Raw genomic sequence first — 18228 nt, 5'->3', positions numbered from 1 at the left:
GAGGGAAAAAAGCTCAGCCAGGTAGCGCTGGGCTTCTGGCCCAGGGGCTCCCCCACCCTCCCTAAATAAAGGCTGCAGAAGCTCCACCCGGCACTCAGGCTTTATAGCCCAGCCGGGCGGTAATCCGAGCTGGTGGCTCATTGGATGGTGGGGATTTCCTGGCCTTTAGACAGGGCTCCTGGCCCCAGGTGATTTGCATATTTTGTGCCACTTGGCCGGGATCCTAGCAGGCGGTGCTGGGAAATCAGGCCCAGCTGGTTTAATGATTGTCGGAGCCTGTCATCCTGTACCCGCTGGGGTTGGGCACAGGGCACCGGGCTGGGCTGGTGGCGGGAGCGTCTGGGGTGGGCATCTGTACTTTCGGCCACCCTCCGGCTCAGGAAATTCCTTTCGGGGGCCAGGCCAGGGATGGGCTAGAGAAGGGGGGCAGCGTGAAGGGGGAATCTGACCTCTTGACTGACCTGCGTCAGAAGGGAACACATTTGAGGACAAGGGAGAAAAGACTGCGATGTGGGAGTTTCCCCACAGTGGCCAGGATTCAGGTGAAAACTGTCAGGACCCTAGGTGACATTCGCGGCTAATGGGTGGGCTGGGCTTGCCAGCCTGGCCCAGGGCCCAAGAGCCACACGGCTGGGTTTCTGTGCCTCCCGGGGCCCCAACTAAGCATCAGGATTGCTGCGGCCACTTCTAGGGAACCTGGCTCCACTGGAAAGTTCTTCCCTCAGTCCCTGGAGTCCCTCTGTGCCTCAGGGCAGCTGGAGGTGCTGGAATCCGTGGAGCTCTTTACCCCTCTATCCAGACGCCCATCTAATCTCAGCCTAGTCCAGCCGGCCGGCGCCTGTCTGCTGCCCTCTAGTGGCCAGAAGCCTGACTGCCCGGGTCACGTCTACAAAAGGAGGAAAGGGCAGGCCCTTCTGCTGTTAACAGTGTCTCGCCCCGGTCCCCACGAAAACCCTGGAAGGAATGTTTGTTTATCTCCACTTTAAAGACGACAGCCATTGCAGCTTGGCTGCCCAGGCCCCAGGAGCTGGTGAGGCGGTGGGGCTGAGATTCAGGCAGCTGGGTGCTCCTCCAGACCCCCCACCCTGGCGTCAGGGTCCCCTCGCAGTGCTGTAGCAAGGACCCCCGGTGGGGCAGAAGGAGCTTGTCAGTCTCCTCCTTGTGGGCTCAGCCCGCCCACAGACCCTGCCCAAGACCCTGAACCAGGGCAGACAGGGTGGTGAGATTTGTATTCTGGGGTCCCCCAGCTATGTGGTCCTGGGGGAGACACTTGGATTGTGGTCTCAGTCTCCCCATCTGTAAGAATGAGGTTCCAGATAACCCCTGAGATCCCTCCCGGGTGTCTTTTCTCTTCCTCTGCGGTGTAGGATCTGTGTCATCTCCCCTCCTTCTCAGAGCCCTGGGTGGTTCACAGCTAAGCTCGGCCTCTGGAGAAGTGGTTGGTCAAACAAAAGTCACCTCCAGCTGTCCACAGACCCACTAACTGGACAGAAGACTAAGGAGCTTCTCTGCAATCTGCCTCAGAAACTGGTCTCAGAAACTGTGGGGTCCTTCCAGGGCCCCCTGCACTGGTCACGGCAGCCTGGAGTACCCTGGGTTGGGCCACAGGATTTTCCCCAGCCCTTCAGGGGGCCTCCCCCAGGAGCCCAAAGCGGCACTCCCTCTCCTCTGTCAGCCCCCTGGAATGCGGGAGAACCGGCTGGGGACTGCTCTGTGCTCTGTGCTCCCTTGCCCTGCAGAAAGCCCCGCAGAGCCTCCAGACTGAGCCTGGAAGGTGTAGCAGAACAATGAGAAAGCTCAGCTCCCCTGCCTTCATGGGGATTCACAGATGTGGGGCTGGGAGAAGGGAATTCCTGTAGTGTTCCTATAAAGCCTTCAGTAGCCCGCAGCCAGCGATGTTATGGGAGGTGAGTCTTGTTCGGAGCTCAGTGCCTTGGAGGGGTGGGGAAAAGGTTCCAGGGTAGTGGTCAGAGGTGCTGAGAAGGAGGTGAAGGGCCTTCCCAGACCCCGCCTGTGGCAAGAAGTGCCTGTGCCCCTTCCCAGAACTGATCCAGACAGAGGCAGAACTCCTGGGGAAGGGGTGGCAGTCTCCCAGCCCTATAAAAGGACAGGCTTTCCTGGCAGGATGGGGGTGGGTGGTGGCAGGAGACAGGACTTAGATGACCACACTGTAAAATGTCACAAGGTCGGGGGTGGAGGAGAGTCAGGGAGAAGATGCCAGAGCTCCAGCCTCTGGCTTCCACAGCGACCCTTCTTAGTTCCTGGGCCCACCAATGCTACAGGCTTTTGTTTAGCGTCAGGAAAGATAACTGCTGGTCTCCCATCAGACAGACACCAAGTAGGGGTGCAGGGAGAGCCCTAAAATCCTCCTTGCCTCTCAAGTTGGGGTGCAGAGACCTGAAAGCCTCCTTGCCCCAACACATTGCCAGGACAGCCCCGAGAGAAGTTGGCAGTTTACTAGGGCAGCTCTTACAACCTTGGGGCCCCAGATCCCTAAGACAGCAACCTCTTAGCTGGAGGAACTTCAGGAGCGCCCCTCTTGCCACTGTCAGCACCCTCCCCTTGCTCTTGCTAAGTGTGAGAACAAAACTGACCAGTTATGTGTGGTCTCTTCCAGGCCCTGTTCAGGGAGAGAGGAGGCTCCCTCAGAGCCACAAAGGGAAACTGGTACAGGGGCTGGTATATTTTTTTAAAGAGTTATCTATTTATACATATAGAACTGGGGTACAGGTCAGAGGCAGGTACAGGGGCAGTGAGAGGATTCACCAGAGAGAATGGGGAGCAGACCAGGCAGATCGATGAAGTCCACTGCTGAGGGGAGCAGTGGGTGGTCAGGAGAGGTCTGCCGCACCATGTGGGTCACCTCCGGGGCAGGGGATCAAACTCGCACTGGTGCAGCTGTGGTCAGCTTACAGTGCTGCATCCTGACCCACTGCACCACCAGGGAGGCCCAGGGGGCTGATATTTAAGGGGGAAAAAAATCAAATATATTGAACTATTTCCATACAATCCACCTCTTCCCTCACCTCAGCCCTAAGTTGCTTGCCCCCAGATGGAAACCACGAAGTCAGAGCACAGCCCAAGTTCGGCATGCAGCCCACTCACTACCACACCATTAAGCGTTGTTCAGAATCAAAGCCAGGTTGAGCCCAGCCCAGCCCAGGGCTGATGAGGCAGTTAGAGAAGGAAGACCGAGACATACTCTTTTCAAAGCACTGGAGAAAGTCAACAGGATTGCAGCAGATTGAGGGTTTGGGGTGCTTGGGTTCAAATGCCATTCATGTGTACACTTTGCTGCACCAGCAATGCCACAGTCAGATCCCCTGTATTTTTTCACCTGCACGAACGAACCCCCACCTCTTTGGACCTGGGTGTTCCCAAGGCCAGGGAAATGCTATCATCCTCAGGGCCGCCCCAGAGGCCTTTCTCGGGAAACTTGCACCCAGTGGAGACACTGGACAAGAAACACAGCAGTCATTCCATCGAAAACTCCACCTCGAGTCCTTTCCACTCAAATAAAAATATTTATTAAAATGCGGATTAAACCTGAAAAAAGAACTACCAGGTGGCAGCCCTTTGCATAGTACTTCGAGAATCAAAAAAGAAGGAAAGAAAGAGAAAGGAAGAATATCCTCTGCTCTTCCCCCAAAGACTCCAGGGGGGAAGCGGGGAGACAGAGGCCCCTAGTGAAGCCTCCAGTCCCTGAGGGCTGTGCAAACTCTCTGGCCTGGGGGGCAGAGTGAGGAGTGAGAGCGACCCCAAGCTCCAAGGAAGCTGTCCTGAGGGGATGAGAACTGGAGGAAGGTGACCCGAGGCCTGGGGTTTGGGATGTGATTCTGAGAGGCTGCGGAGTCGGAAGAGGAGGTGGCAGAGCCTCTAGCTGCCCTTGGTGGCCAGGATCTGTTGGACGTAGTTGACGACATTGCTGTGGAGCTGGGCGGCGGTGGCCTCGAAGGTCTCCTGGGCCAGGGTCCGGGCCGCCTGGCTGCCTGCCACCATGGCGCGGTACAGCGGGAGGGTGTACTTCTGTTTGCCCTGCAAGACACACACACACTCAGGCCGGGCTGCCCGCCCTGAGCCGTCCCCCAGCCGTGCACCCCACTGACACAGGGTGTCACCCCACTGTCACAGGGTGTCACGCAGCTTGCACACGGGACAGCACAGGGGTGCAGGCGAGGGGGCCGGGAGGATGGCAGACAGCGATGGTGGCCGCACAGAGGCTAAGGAAGGGTGTGAGGCCGCTGCAACCCCAAGTCCTGTTCACATCAATGTGAACCGGCCCCATGGCGGTGGCCCAAGATCCAGAGGCTCGGGGAAGCCTTGGGAGGCCCCAGAACACCTCCCCTAGTCGCACAGCTCCCACGTGGACAAATGAGGTTCCTGGGCTTCGCTGTAGACCCAGCCCAGCTCCCAGGCTGCTCGCTCTGCAATTGGATGGGGTCCCCCTACAAGCCCCTTGGTCCTTCCCGACAGACACCGAGCACAGGGAGTAGAAACCTGTCATCTAACCTGTATCTGGCCTCTGCCCCGTGCCTTTCCCCCAAACACACTTCACCTTTCTTCCCAGTTTTGGGTTAGCTCAGACCAGATTTTTCCCCTCAGGCCTCACAAGCTGCCAGAAACTCCCTGGCCTTAGGCCTCCTCCTGGCACCTCCCACCCACAAGCCTCCAGCAGCCACACTCTAGAGCAACACAGCCTGGGAGGGCCTTGGGGGCCCTCTTACCCTCCCTTTTCCACAGAAGGTAGCTGATGAGCCTCCACCCACAGGATGAGGGGCTCCCCCCAAAGGTGGGGGTGCAGGGGTAGGGGCCACCCACCTGGCTCTGCAGGAATGCCTTCACTTTCCAGAAGTCCTCCTGGTAGTCATTCTTGAGCACAATTTGGCCCCACCGCAGCCGGAGCTCCGCATTTTGGGCACTCGAGATCTTGGGGTACGCCTCTCCCAGCTTCTTCACATTCCCTGGGCCAAAGAAGCGGCTATTAATGACCCTGTCAGCAGAGCCGTGCACCAGCGGCCCTTCAGGCCTGCCCAGAGCGGGGGGCGACTTCCACAGCTCCCTGGCCACCACCTCCAGCCACTTCCACTCGGCCTGCTTCACTTCGCGTGGTCATGTCCCCTGACGTGGCCGTGTCCTCTTTAGCTGCTGAGGCTCTTCCCACCGACCGCCCCTCACACCACTGCAGACAGCCCCATCTGCCCTCCAGAGTCACAGCTCAGCCAAACAGCCTTGGAGCAACCCCTAAAATGCCCTCGCCCTCATTCTCCCTACCACTAGCCTCCCAAGCGCCACCCTGACTGCAACTTTGCTCTGAATAGCTCCCTTAGCAAAGATCCTTTCTGGCTGAGTGGCAGCCTGAGTGGTATGAGCTTATGCCGGTGGGGCCAACCCCAGCCCCCCACTTACTGCCTGTGATGCCCATTTGTGCCGCTAGTTCCATCCCCATTGCCTGGAGATTAGAGTCACGTCACTTAGTTCACAGAGCAGTTATGAGGATTAAACGACTTCCAGGCTGCAGGAGTTTAGAAGAACTGCCCACAGGAGGCAAGGTCTGAACAAAGGCTCCGGGCCGGAGCACACCAGCCCCACACCTGGCTCCGCTCTCCCCGGTGGGGCTGTGTCCAGCTGCGCCCTCTCTCCTGCAGCTGGAAGTGGCCGCGGGCGAGCATCTCAACCTTTTTCCTGAGTCTTCCTCTGGTGCCACGAAAAGCTCCACCCACAGGTGCCTCGACTCACCTAGTCAAAGCAATCACCCCGGCCTCTTACCGGGAGGGAGCGGGGACTTCTGGAGGATCTTATCCAAGAAGTAAACCAGCTGGTAGGTCTTCCAGGTAGAGATGGCCACGGCATCGATGGCCTTCATGTCCAGCTCCTTGGACACCCACAGCTGAGCCAGCTCATCAGCCGGGGTCATGAGTGTGTCCCCCGAGGAGAGGTCAGGGAGGTAGGGGGGCCAGCCAGGGGTGTTCAGCCATCGATCAAACTCAAAACCTTTTGGGCGGAGGGAAGAACCATCAGTTCTCTGGCAGCATCAGAGTTAATTCACCCCAGCAATTTGCAGAGACCTCAGGATCCTGACTGCCTCTCTCCATCCCTGGTCCCTTCTCCAGTATTTGGGGGATTCCCATGACCACCTGTGCCAGCTGGATCCCACCCAGCCAACCATAGGGACTATTACTGCCTTTACAGAAAACCACCCCCTTTTCTGCCGTGAAGTGGGTTTTTGTTCCAAATGAACACCCTGCTGTCAGAGCCAAAGGGGGTTCCTTTCGAGCTTCCTTCAAGTTCACATTCTCCTCCAGGGGCCTGGACAGCCCGATGCCCAAGGGCCTGGGCTCATGGGTCAGGCTGCCTTCACTCCTACCCCAGTTCTTCCCTAGCTAGTGCCTGCAATGGGCAGGCGACTTCACCTCTCTGCACCAGTTTTATCTGTAAAATGGGGGTAGGAAAGACATGGTGTCAACCCAAATGCCCAAAAGTAGATGACCGGATTAAAAGATGTGGTACATATACCAACCAAAAGAGTTAAACTCATGCCTTTTGCAGTAACATGGATGGAGCTGGAAGGGATCATGCTTAGTGAGATAAGCCAGAAAGAAGAAAAATACCGGATGGTTTCACTCATAGCAGGAACATAAAAGATCAGGAAAGAAAATAATAATAATAAACAACTATATACCAGAGACATTTTATGGGGGGTGGAGTAGGGAATGGGATCAAAAATGAGGTGGGGGTTGGGGGCAAAGTGCACTGGACTATGGTGATGGCACATGGGTGAAATGGTGATGGGAAGCCCACGGGGATTGCAGCTGAGGTAGAAGGCACAAAATGATGTAAAAATAAACTACTATAACTAAAAAAAAAATAGATGAGCTAAAAAAAAAAAAATGGGGGTGACAGGCCCTGCCGTAGTTGGCAGTTGTGAGGACTAAGTAAATAAATACACATGAAGAACTTAACATGCTGTCTGGAGCATAATCATTAACTGTCATTCGCCACTGAGTCTCATGACCTTGAAATGCCTCCAACCAGAGATGAGACGCTTTGAGGTCCGACCAGTGCCAGCTACTAGGGTGGGGGGCTGTACCAGGACATCGGTGGGGTGCCTTAGAATCTGCTGCCAAAGCGGGGTATGTCTGTCCAGTGGGCTGTTTCACCCATGAAGGATGTCCTCACCCTCTCTTAGAAAGCAAGTTCCCAGAGAACAGACAGGATCCTCTCTCCCCACAAGCAGGCTGTTTGAGTTTGATCTTGGGGCCTCCCAAGCCAAAAATTAGGGCCAGTGACTCTCCCATCACTGAAAACAGTACAAGGCAGGTCCACATTCTTGGGGGCCTGCTGGAGCCCTGCAAGTCAGCCTGGCAACAGGAGCCCAAAACAAAAACAAAGAAAGTCAGACTCTGTGCCCAGGCACAGGAGGAGACCTGAGGATGAAACGCGCCTGGAAAAAGCAAAGCTGGGAGGTGAGAGAAGTCATTCCAGGGGGAAAAGTCTGGGGCCCTGGGGCTGCTCCCCAAAGGGCCACTTACTGGGTGACACTGACTGTGCCCCAGCCCCGCCATACTGTTTCCAAATGTAACCAGACGGGATGCCGTTACCACCTGGAAGCTTGTGGACCAGCGCCTCATGCTCACCTGGAATGGAATCTACTTTCTTTTTCTTCAGCTCAGGGAAATATTCCAAGTAAAATTCCAGAAAGTCATCAGCTAAGATACTCTGGAATTTAAATTCATCCACGTAGGCCTGTGAGAAGGGAGGTGCTTCTCAGTTACTTCACATCTGGGGATGTGGGCAGCCTCTCTGCTCCCGCCCTCCTCCCACCCATATCTCTCCCACCCCGGCCTCTACCTTGCACTGTGGCCCAAATGCTTTATCTTTTCCTCTCCTTCCTCCCCTTATCTCTGAGTTGACTGTACCTTGAGAAAATTGTCAAACTGGTTCTGATCGCCCACTAAATGGGCCAGGTATGACACAAAGCAGAAGCCTTTCTCATAGGGGGTTTCATTGTAGGTATCGTCTGGGTCAACACCTGGCAGAGGAGAAAGCAGACATGAGTTGAACCTTGGGAACCTCTCACCCTCACTGGGCCTCTCTAGCTCAGACTCCAAGAGAAACTCTGGAAGAGACCAGAACCCAGCTTCCCCACGGAAGCAAGGCCAGGAACGCTTCCAGATCCATCTTGGCCTCTCCCTAAGGAAGTCTTAAAGGGCAACGAACTGTGGGCTGACTAAGAGGACAGAGAAAACAGCCTTCCAGGGAACTGGCAAGTTTCCTTATTCTTGAGATTTCTTTGCTTGGGTGGGCTCCATTGACTTTTAGGACTGAGCATGGGGCTCAGTGTCTTTTTCAATTCTGTTGGTCACCACCTGTACTCAGAACAATGAATGTTCTGGACTAAAATTAATTAATGACCGTCTACAAGTAGTTCATTTTCATAGTACATAGCATCAAGGAATGTGAACTTCAATTGCACAAAAAGGTTTTGGATTAGTCATACATGTTATTAGAGAAAAACGTTAGCAAGTAAAACTACACGACCTTGGACAAGTCACTTGTCTGGTGCTCAATCACATCCTCTGTAAAATAAGACTAACACTGGCTCTACCAGACCCATAGGGTTGGCTTGATGAAAGAAAACGGATGTCAAAGAGCCCTGTAAGGTGGCATGGACCCGTATAAACACAAAGCATTGAGGAAATCATCATAGCTGCACGGGACGGGACTGGCCCCCTAGCTGGCTGGAATGACCTAGGAGAGGACCAGCTCCGAGGTGCTCCAGAGGGCTCCTCCCTCCTGGGAGAGTCAAGTGTGCACTTATCCACAGGAAGCTCAAACTAAGCTGTGGCTCTGAGCTCAACTTAGGGAAGAGGAGTCAGACAGAAAGGCCTTCTGGACCTGGCTCGATCTTCACCCGGAGCTTGTTGAGTGGATGGTCCTCGCCAGTGGTGTCCATGTGCTGTCGAAGCAGAGCCCGCCCGGTGGCAGCTTCCAGGCAGGTGTAAGCAGCTCCTGGGGCAAAAGAAACCAAAGGCCTGGAGTTTGTCACCACATCCAAGTATGTGCTTTCCTGACAGGAGATGCTGTGCTGCCCCCTTCTGGTCACAGGGATAATGACAGATCCTGGAAACTGAAGCCATCACCCTTCTGGGAACCTGAGAGCAAGAGCTTTGCTGATGGAGAACAGGACTCAGCCTAGGCTCCCTGCTGCTCTGGCCCACTCAGGCTGTCTCCCCCAAACACAGAGACCCCAGGAATCACATTTCTTCCTCTTCCAATTACATGGTCTTTTATTCCTTTAAAAGAGGTATTATCCTTTAATCCCTGGTGGCTCAGGGGTTAAAGTCTCAGAGCTTCTGTAGTGTACTTCTCGATCTGCCTGTTCTGTTCCACACTCTGTCTCTGGTAAGGCCTCTCACCGTCCCTGCACCTCTGGCCTATACCCCAGCTCTGTATGCATAAATAAATAAAACTTTTTTTTAAAGATTTATTTATTTATGCATACAGAGTTGGGGTATAGGCCAGAGGTGCAGGGACAGTGAGAGAATCCACCAGAGAACAGAATGGGAAGCAGGGCAGGCCGAGTGATGAAGAACACTGCTGAGGGGACCAGCGGGCGGGTCAGGAGAGGTCTGCTGTGCCATGTGGGTCACCTCTGGGGTGGGGATTGAACTCATGCTGAGGTGGCTTTAGCTTCTTAGTGCTGTGCTTTAACCTGTTGCACCACCAGGGAGGGCCCAAATAAATAAATCTTTAAAAAAAAAAACTCAAAAGGAGATGACACTGGCCTCAAAGGGGAAGGGTGGGACTGGGTCCCTAGGGCGACGGGCACCGAGAGCTGGCTTACCAAAGAGGGTGGTGGAGATCCTTCTCTGGGCGTACATGGTGAAGCCTTCATTGAGCCAGAACTCACCCCAGTTGGCATTGGTGACCAGGTTCCCAAACCAACTGTGGGAGATTTCATGGATGATGACATCAGCCAAGGAGCGGTCCCCTGCTAGCAGGCAGGGGGTGACAAAGGTCAAACAAGGGTTCTCCATTCCTCCAAATGGAAAGGATGGCGGCATGAAGAGCAGATCATACCTGCCGGAAAAGTGGGCGGTCACAGAGGTCCCTTCCCGTGGGGACTCTCCCAGACCTGACAGCCACAGCCACGGAGCAGGCGGCCTATGGCCCTGGGCCCAGCACTGAAAGTGTCACACAGGTGCCTCAGTCCTCCTGCCAGGTGGCTTCCCTCTGCCAAGCGCCGAGTCTGGGACTTCCCTCTCCTAGGTGGTATTTGCTCTTTGTGAATATTTTTTAACAGCTCTCCCAAACCTGCAGCTTCCCGTCCCTTTCCAAGCATGGGCAATCAGATGCTGTGGCCAACCTGGAGTTGCAAAGACTAAAGTGAGGGCTTTCATCAGAGGGTCTAAAGTCTGAAGACTCCATGGGAAAAACAGGCGTGTGGGGCTGCTGCCAGCAGCTGGGAAGGAGACATCACCCAGGGCCTCCCAGCTCTAGCTCAGTCCTTGTTATTACTTCCAGAAACCTCTCTTGGGTCCCTTCTCGGTGGTAAAAGAGAGGACAAGGCCTGGCTTCTGCTTTCTATTTCTTCCTTCTGCTCTCTTACTTCTGGGGTTGGGAAACAGCTCCAGGAAGCCACAAGAAGAGAGCAGAGCCAGAGGGCCAGGAGGGAAACCAGGGACTGTGTTGAACAGAAGACATAAGAGCCAACATGATACCACACCTTCCCCAAACGTAGGGTCCAAAAAGTTTCTCTCCAGTTGCCAAAAATTCTTCTATCACTCCGTCATATTCCTTCTTGGCATCCTCAACCAGACAGGGCTCAGCCCACACCCGGCTCCTACAGACAAGAGCACAGAGAAAGCACAGTGGGGCTTAGAGACCCTCGCAGTGACTCAATCCTGAAACACCTGTAGGAAATTGGCTTCAGCCTCGTATGTGAGCCAAGGCCAGAAATGAGAACCCAGCAGCCTCATGGGGGGCTCGGCCCCAGGCAACGGGCTCCAAGCCCCAATGTTGTCACTATTTTGTAAAGCCCACGCTGAAGGGTATTACGAAAAATTACTTAACCTCCGAGTCTCAGCTTCCTCATCTGTAAAATGAGGGGTGAAAACAAGAGCACATAAAGACCCTTCACATAGTGGCTTATGTAGTAGAAGTTGATTTTCTTTCCCCCCATGTTCAGGAAAGAAGTAGAAACAATTCTTGCAATAGGGTCTTTGAAACTAAAAGAGACCTAGCAAGTAAACCTACGAACAGCAATAGAAAACCATTTCTGGGCCTCCCTGGTGGTGCAACAGGTTAAAGCGCAGCACTGTGAAGCTATCTGCAGCCACTGCAGCATGAGTTCAATCCCCTGCCAGGGAGGTGACCCATGTGGCACGGCAGACCTCTCCTGTCTCACCATTGCTCCCCTCAGCAGTGTATTTCAGGGCATCTGCCTGTTCTGCTCCCAACTCCAGTTCTGGTGAATCCTCACACCCCACCCCGCCACACTTCTGGCCTATACCCCAGTTCTTATATGTATGAATAAATAAATCTTAAAAATAAAATATTCTTACCTACAGAACCTTAGTAATAGTGAATTCTCCAAAATGCCACCCCTTAACTATGCATTTTCCTGTTAGCTACTAAGCTGACATGTCTTTGGTTATCTTCTACCCCAACTCTCAGGAAGACAGCCCTTCATGAAAGGAGGACACCCTGTCTTTCAAGACTGGTATTGCTTCATTTGGGTGCTAGGATGGATCCCATCTATCATTCCTTCTGAGACCCAGAAATAGGCTTATCACTCTGGCAAAGCTACTGAACCTATCTGAAGTCTGAGGCCTGTAACTAATCCTGTCAGGGATAGCACCACCAGTGGGAACTGAGAGCAGGGCCAGAGATAAAGAACAGCAGCGAGGCAGGAAAAGTGGTCCTCTTGCATCAGGATAATGCCATACTGGAAGATAACACAATAGCCAGGAAAAAACTATTCTCGCACTCAAATTTCTTTCCTTAGAAAGTTTTCCAAAATCCATATTTATCTTGACTAAGCCTTTCTAAATTCATGGAGTTTCAGGTTTATGCATCTGGTGCAGACAAGGAGTTTCCAATCTCCTTTCTAGAAGGAAACAATGAAATCAAAGTCATTTGTTTCTAGGAATTAAAAAGACAATGGGAAGGTTTGGGGCCTCGTTGATGCTGCAAGGCGCTAAGGCACAGCATGATGAAGCCACTGCAGTGCCAGTTTGATCCCTGACCAGGAGGTGACCCACATGGTGCAGCAGACCTTCCTTGACTCGTCAGCTGCTTCCCTCAGCCGTAAATTTCTATTTCAGTTAATCCGCCTGTTCTGCACCCCATTCTGTCTCTGGTGAATCTTCTCATCCCCACACCTCTGGCCTACACCCCAGTTCTTATATGCATAAATAACAATAGGTCTTTAAAAAAGAAAATGGGGAGGTTTGGTACAAAGATAAACAAGCAAACAGAGTTGTATAGGGAATTTAGAACTTAAAGATACAATCTCCGAAAACTGCTGCATAAGCTCCAAGCTCGCTCTGCAAGGTGGCCCACAGCAGCAACTATTGATGATCTTGTTCCAAAGAGCAGGATAAAACTAGAGAGAAGGATGGAGAGGGAGAGAGAAATGTAAGGGAGAAAAAGAACACCTCTTCCAGCTGTATGCACACCGCTTCGTGCTGCAGAAAGACCCTAAACTCAGAGATGATCCAAATTGCCCCCGTAGCCTCCTCAGCAGCTCTATTGGTCCAAGGCCTCCTGGCCTCAGAGGTCAAGCCAACCTTGCCTTTGGTGTCTTGGTCTCCTACCTGGGTCCAACCTCTGCTGAAACCAGGTCTCCGACGGCCAGAGCTATCAGATAGGAGGGGATGGGCTGATGCATGTGAAAGAAGAACTTATTTGATGCTCTCTTCTCCCAGGTATCAGCACTCATCACAGCTGTGAAGCCGTCTGGGACCTGATAACAGAGAACGCTTAGGAGATGTTACCTGGAGAGTCCCTTGGATGAGCTCAAAGAACAGCATCAGCAACAACTTGTGCAGAGCTGGAGTGCACAGAGAAATTTCAAGAAATTATACTTGGGAGCCTTCCCCCGTGGAGCAACAGGTTAAAGCACATCACATCAGCATGAATTGATCCCCGCCCCCGAGCTGACTCACACGGTACCGGTACTGGTGCCACAGACCTCTCCTGGCCCGCCCGCTGCTCCCCTCAGCAGTGTACTTCGTCGATCTGTCTGTTCTGCTCCCCACTCTGACTCTAGTGAATCCTCTCACTGCCCCTGCACCTCTGGCCTTACCCCAGTTCTGTATGAATAAATCAATAAATCTTTTTTAAAAAATTACACTTGGGTTAAGCTAATGGTATTTACCACACATAAGATTTCTTTAGGTGGAGAAATTTTGAAGATAACAATTCACCATGAATTATTGAATAAATGAAATACAACCTGAGATATCTGAAATTATATTTGCAATCCCCAGCACAGATAAATTTAACCCGAGACTTCTTACCTCAATAAGAGCTGAATATTTGCATTTCACCGCAGGAGTGTCAAAGCAAGGGAAGAAGGCCCGATTTAGGACAGCCTGACCTTGGGTGTAGACAAAGGGCTTCTTCTTTCCAGCGGTCTGCTCAGGAGTCAACCAGCAAACCTAAGAGAACAGAACATTTCAGAATTGACAGCCACTATCCGAACTCAGTGTAGCCGGAGAGAAGGGGCTGGTTAGCCTGGGAATATTTTAGGTAAGTCTCAGAATCTCTTTGCCAGACAGTTTGGCTCTGACTGGGAAATCCTCTCTTACTGTGTATTCAATCTATGCCAAGGTTTGAAATACCCCACAAAGGCCCCATTCCTCACTGCACCCCATGGGTCAACACAAGAATTCTAGACCTGCCTTCTGACCCTATCAGTCTTCCTCCTCTGTGACCATCTATCTCATCAACAAACAAGCACAGAAGCAGCTGTATTTGAACTTGTGATAAACATCAAAGAAAAGCAGCACCTCTGGGAGGAGTCCATGCCTAAAGGCTGACTCCATTCCTGAAGTGCACACTTTCCAAATAAATGCATTTGGCAGGCTAGGCAGTGGCTACGGTTTTGAACTGAGCAGAGAGGCAAGTACCAAACACCAATCAGACAAGTCAGCCCACCCTGTTGGCACAATGGGGTGAAGCACAGCACTATGAAGCTATCTGCAGCCACTGCAGCACAAGTTCGATCCCCAGCCAGGGAGGTGATCCACATATGTGCCGCAGACCTCTCCTGTCCTGCCCACTGCTCCCCTCAGCATTATGTTTCAGTCAATCTGCCTGTTCTGCTCCCCACTCTGTCTCTGGTGAATCCTATCACCCACCACACCTCTTGCCTGTACCTCAGTTCTTATGTGCATAAATAAGTAAATATTTTTTTAAAAATAGAATTCAAAAAAGGGTTGGCTGATTCCAGGAAATTTTCCCAGGGAAGCAAAACTTTCTGGCTGGGGCCTCAAAGCAAGCAGGACATAGCAGGGAGAAGACATTCTGAGGGAGGCGGGAGGACAGGCAAGAGGAGAGTCAGGCTCTGGGAAGCAGCAGGCTTCAGGGTCAGAGCTGTGAGCATGCTGGGCATATGTAGCAAGGGGCTTTGAACACAATAATATGAGACCTCTTTTTCAGAGACATCAGGAAGTCCCATTGGGATGCTGGGTACTCCTTGGTTTGAGCTTGTATGTATATATGTGTCAAAAATTTTAATGGGTTCCCTTCCAAGCAATATAGCACAGGTAGAAAGAGGAGGAAAGAGTAACTCCACAGTGACCAAGGTCAATAAAAGTAATTAAAAAAAAATTATCTTGGCATGGTTGACAAAATCTTGGTGAGAAGTAAAAGGATGAACAAACTGAAAAAAAAAAGTAATAAAGCATGTTGATACCCTACCCTCAATATGATGTAATGAAAACAGCATTTATTTCTGTGAATTTTCCACTCAATTTTGCTAAAACTGCTCTCTGAAATGTCTATTTTAAAAACCCATGATCATGAGAAAGTACAGAAGCAGCTGCCTTTAAACTTGTGATAAACATCAAAGAAAAGCAGAAACTCGGGAGGAGTCCATGCCTGGCGGATGACTCCACTCCTAAAGTGCACACTTTCTGATTCTCCTAAAGTGCACACTTTCTGAGTAAGTGGATTTGACGGGGTAAGCATTTCAATACTTAAAACTGACAAGCTCATTAAAATAAGGAAAGCTTTTCATAGCCAAAAGGAGCCTAAATATATAAAGGAGCTAAACTTACTGCAGTATTCTGGATGGGATCCTTGCACAGGAAAATCATTATGAGAAAACTAAGGATTCTGAAAAAACTGTGGGCTTTAATAATAATGTATCACCACTGGGTCATTAGTTATAATAAATGTATCATACTTATAGAAACAAAGTGGATGGAGGGGTTACATGGAAACTTTGTACCATCTGCTGGATTCCTCTGTTAATCTAAAGAGATTCTTTTAATGAAAAAACTGAATGAGCTGACAATAGAATGAACATTGAATTGTCTCTAGGTACCACGCACTACATTAGGCACTTACATAAAGCTAACTCATTTAACTCTTGTTAAACACATAGACCAGTGCCTGGCCTATCTAACTATTGGCCATCTAATGAAAATTATCAGAGGAGTCACTAGCTATAGCAGTGACAGTCTTATGGAGTATATTTCTTAAATCAAAAAGATTTGAAAGTGGAAATGACTCATCGCTTGAGGGGAACTTTTGTTTTGATGACAGGATGAAAATAAATGAAGGAGCCTGGAAATACATACATTATAGAAAAAGTCAAAAGTCAGGTCAAAGCCAACCCCAGCAATGATTAAGGTGGGCTGGCGGCAATGAGAAGAAGGAATAAAAACAAGTGCCATCAACACAGGCCTTCAAATGCAAAGGTTGATCTCCATAAAGTGTGCCAAAAAACCAGATTTACCACTATGTTTGCGAAGAAAGCCAGTTCGTTTTGCTGGTAATCTGAGATCAAATTCAGGGGAGGCTTATTTTTTCCCCAGTTATCCTTCTTAAAAAAAAAAAAAAAAAAAAGGGAAACAGAGCATAACAACAGCGAAACATGTGAAGGCTTGGGGATTTTCCCTGGGCCTTACAGGTCACTTTGCAATGCTTTAAAATTTCATTTCTTAAAGTTCTGTAAGGTTCATCTATTCCCCCAGTGGTGAAAGATGAGAGGAGAACTGCTCTTTGATCCAGTCCTAAGAGCAGAAAGGAACTGCTGGTCAGATAACCACATTTTAGATAACCAAGCCCAGGAGAGCCCAGTCAAAGGTGAAACCTGCACCTGACCCTCTCTGAGAAATCACTAGCCACCACAGCCCAAGGCCTCCAGAAGGATCTGCTGACCTTGAAAGATGCACATAACCTCTATCTGCTTATTTCTGTTCCCCCCCAATTTCGATATTTGCTAATATTTCCCCCCTAAATTATTTCCTAATAGTGGTTCTCCCTGAGCACTTAAGAATTGGGAGTCAATCAACAATGAGAAGGCCAAGCTATTATAAAGTCCAGTATACCCTCTATCACCTTTACTCAAATTCTTTTGTTAATAAAATCCAATACTTCACCAAAGAAAATAATCATCTGGGGCCCTCCCTGGTGGCACAATGGGTTAAAGCACAGCACTATGAAGCTATCACAACCGCTGCAGCCTGAGTTCGATCCCCAGCCAGGAAGGTGACCCACATGAAGCAACAGACCTCTCCAAGACTGTCTCACCACTGCTCCCCTCAGCAATGTACTTCAGTCAATCTGCCTGCTCTGCTCCCCACTCTGTCTCTGGTGAATCCTCTCACACACACCACCCGCCCTCCCCCCACCTCTGGCCTGTACCTAGCTCACCTCTGTATGCATAAATAAATAAATCTTTTTTTTTTTTAAAGAAAATAATCATCTGAGCTTCATAGTTATTTCAGCCCGTGGCACTAGAAGGGCCCCTATAACAAAGAACTGAGTCAGCAACGAGGCTAATTACCGGCCTTGTTCAGGGCCATCAGAAAGCAAAACTTAAGTAGCTAAAGGTCTGGGCTCGCGGCCCCAAAGCCCGTGACACTTTTAAGTTCCATGTAGAAACAGTTCGTTATCCCAGAGGCCGCCGAGGATAAGGTTCCCTCCTCCGGCAGAACCGGCACAGAGAGCGGGGTGAGATGACAGTGAAGCAGCGGTCAGTGGGCCGGTCACCACAAAGCCAGGAGGGCAGGGGCGGACAAAGGTGCCCAGCACGGGAGCTATAAGGGTAAGGAGCCAGAAGAGGCAACTCTGGGCAGTCAGAAAGGAAAAGAGTGGGAAAAGAGAGGCAAGGGGTGTGCACAGAGAAGCTCCGGACCCCTCTCGGAGAGCCGAAAAATCTCTTCCTTTCCCTCTTCTGGGCGTGGAGGAAGTGCGGGTGCAGAAGCCGGCCCAGAGGCCGGAAGGGTGAGCAGGCAGGGTCTGGGGGAGCCGGGGCCAGGCGGGGCGCGGGGGCGCACTCACCCCGGGTCCCTCCCCGACGCGGTAGGTGAGCAGCAGCTGGAAGCGCTCGCCCGCCGAGCAGGGCTGCGGGAAGCTCAGGCACAGGGCCTGGCCGTAGCGCGAGAAGGGCTCGGTGCGGAACGGCACGGGCTCCGCCGGCGGCTTCTCCACACCCGGCAGCTTCCGCCGCCACGCCGCCTCGGTCACCTCCAGGCAGGGGTGCGAGTCCAGCCGCAGTTCCGAGGCGCCCTCGGGCTGCAGGCAGCGCAGCTCCAGGACCGCCTGGCCGCTCAGCCCCCGGCTCCCCGGGCCCGGTCCAGGCGGCCCGAACTGGATCCGCAAGTCCAGATGTATATGGCTCATCGCGAAATCCCGGAAACTAGAGGCCGTGGCCACGTCCACGGCCCGCGCGGAGTGCAGCGGCCGCCGGGGCTCGCGGTCGCCGGCTGGGGATCCTTCGCTCGCCATTGCCCGGAGCCTGCGTTCTCCCGCTGGGGAATGCCGGCCGGCTAGGGCTCGCCGGTGAAGCCACGCCCCGAGCGCGCAGCTCCGCCCAAGGCCCCGCCCCTCAGCGCAGGCCCCGCCCAGGGGACCCGAGCCGGACCACGCCCCCGTCCCCCACCCCACCACAGGCTGTCCATCCCCCTGCTTTTGTACCCGACCTAAGACCGTGGGCAGGAAAGGACAGTGGAATATTCTGGTCCACATTTGCCCGATTCACCTTCCCGA

General features: G+C 52.1%; 1 protein-coding gene across 1 annotated transcript; it reads right to left on the bottom strand.

Moving 5' to 3' along the window:
• Positions 1 to 3511: 3511 nt before the first annotated feature.
• RNPEP (arginyl aminopeptidase (aminopeptidase B)) lies at positions 3512 to 18003 on the bottom strand. The gene is made up of 11 exons (XM_004685502.2): positions 17521 to 18003; positions 13524 to 13664; positions 12819 to 12967; positions 10727 to 10843; positions 9845 to 10080; positions 8896 to 9009; positions 7917 to 8029; positions 7635 to 7743; positions 5767 to 5991; positions 4819 to 4961; positions 3512 to 4035 (listed from the first exon to the last, which is right to left on the bottom strand). The coding sequence occupies exons 1-11, from the start codon at positions 17965 to 17967 to the stop codon at positions 3877 to 3879; spliced, it is 1953 nt and encodes a 650-aa protein (XP_004685559.1). The 5' UTR covers positions 17968 to 18003; the 3' UTR covers positions 3512 to 3876.
• Between the last annotated feature and the right edge of the window lie 225 nt (positions 18004 to 18228).

The sequence above is a fragment of the Condylura cristata genome, unplaced genomic scaffold (assembly GCF_000260355.1).
Source record: "Condylura cristata isolate star-nosed mole 26May11 unplaced genomic scaffold, ConCri1.0 scaffold00018, whole genome shotgun sequence".
In the NCBI taxonomy this organism is placed as follows: domain Eukaryota; kingdom Metazoa; phylum Chordata; class Mammalia; order Eulipotyphla; family Talpidae; genus Condylura; species Condylura cristata.
Note: the sequence above shows the minus strand (reverse complement) of the source record. Positions and strands in the feature narration are given on the sequence as shown.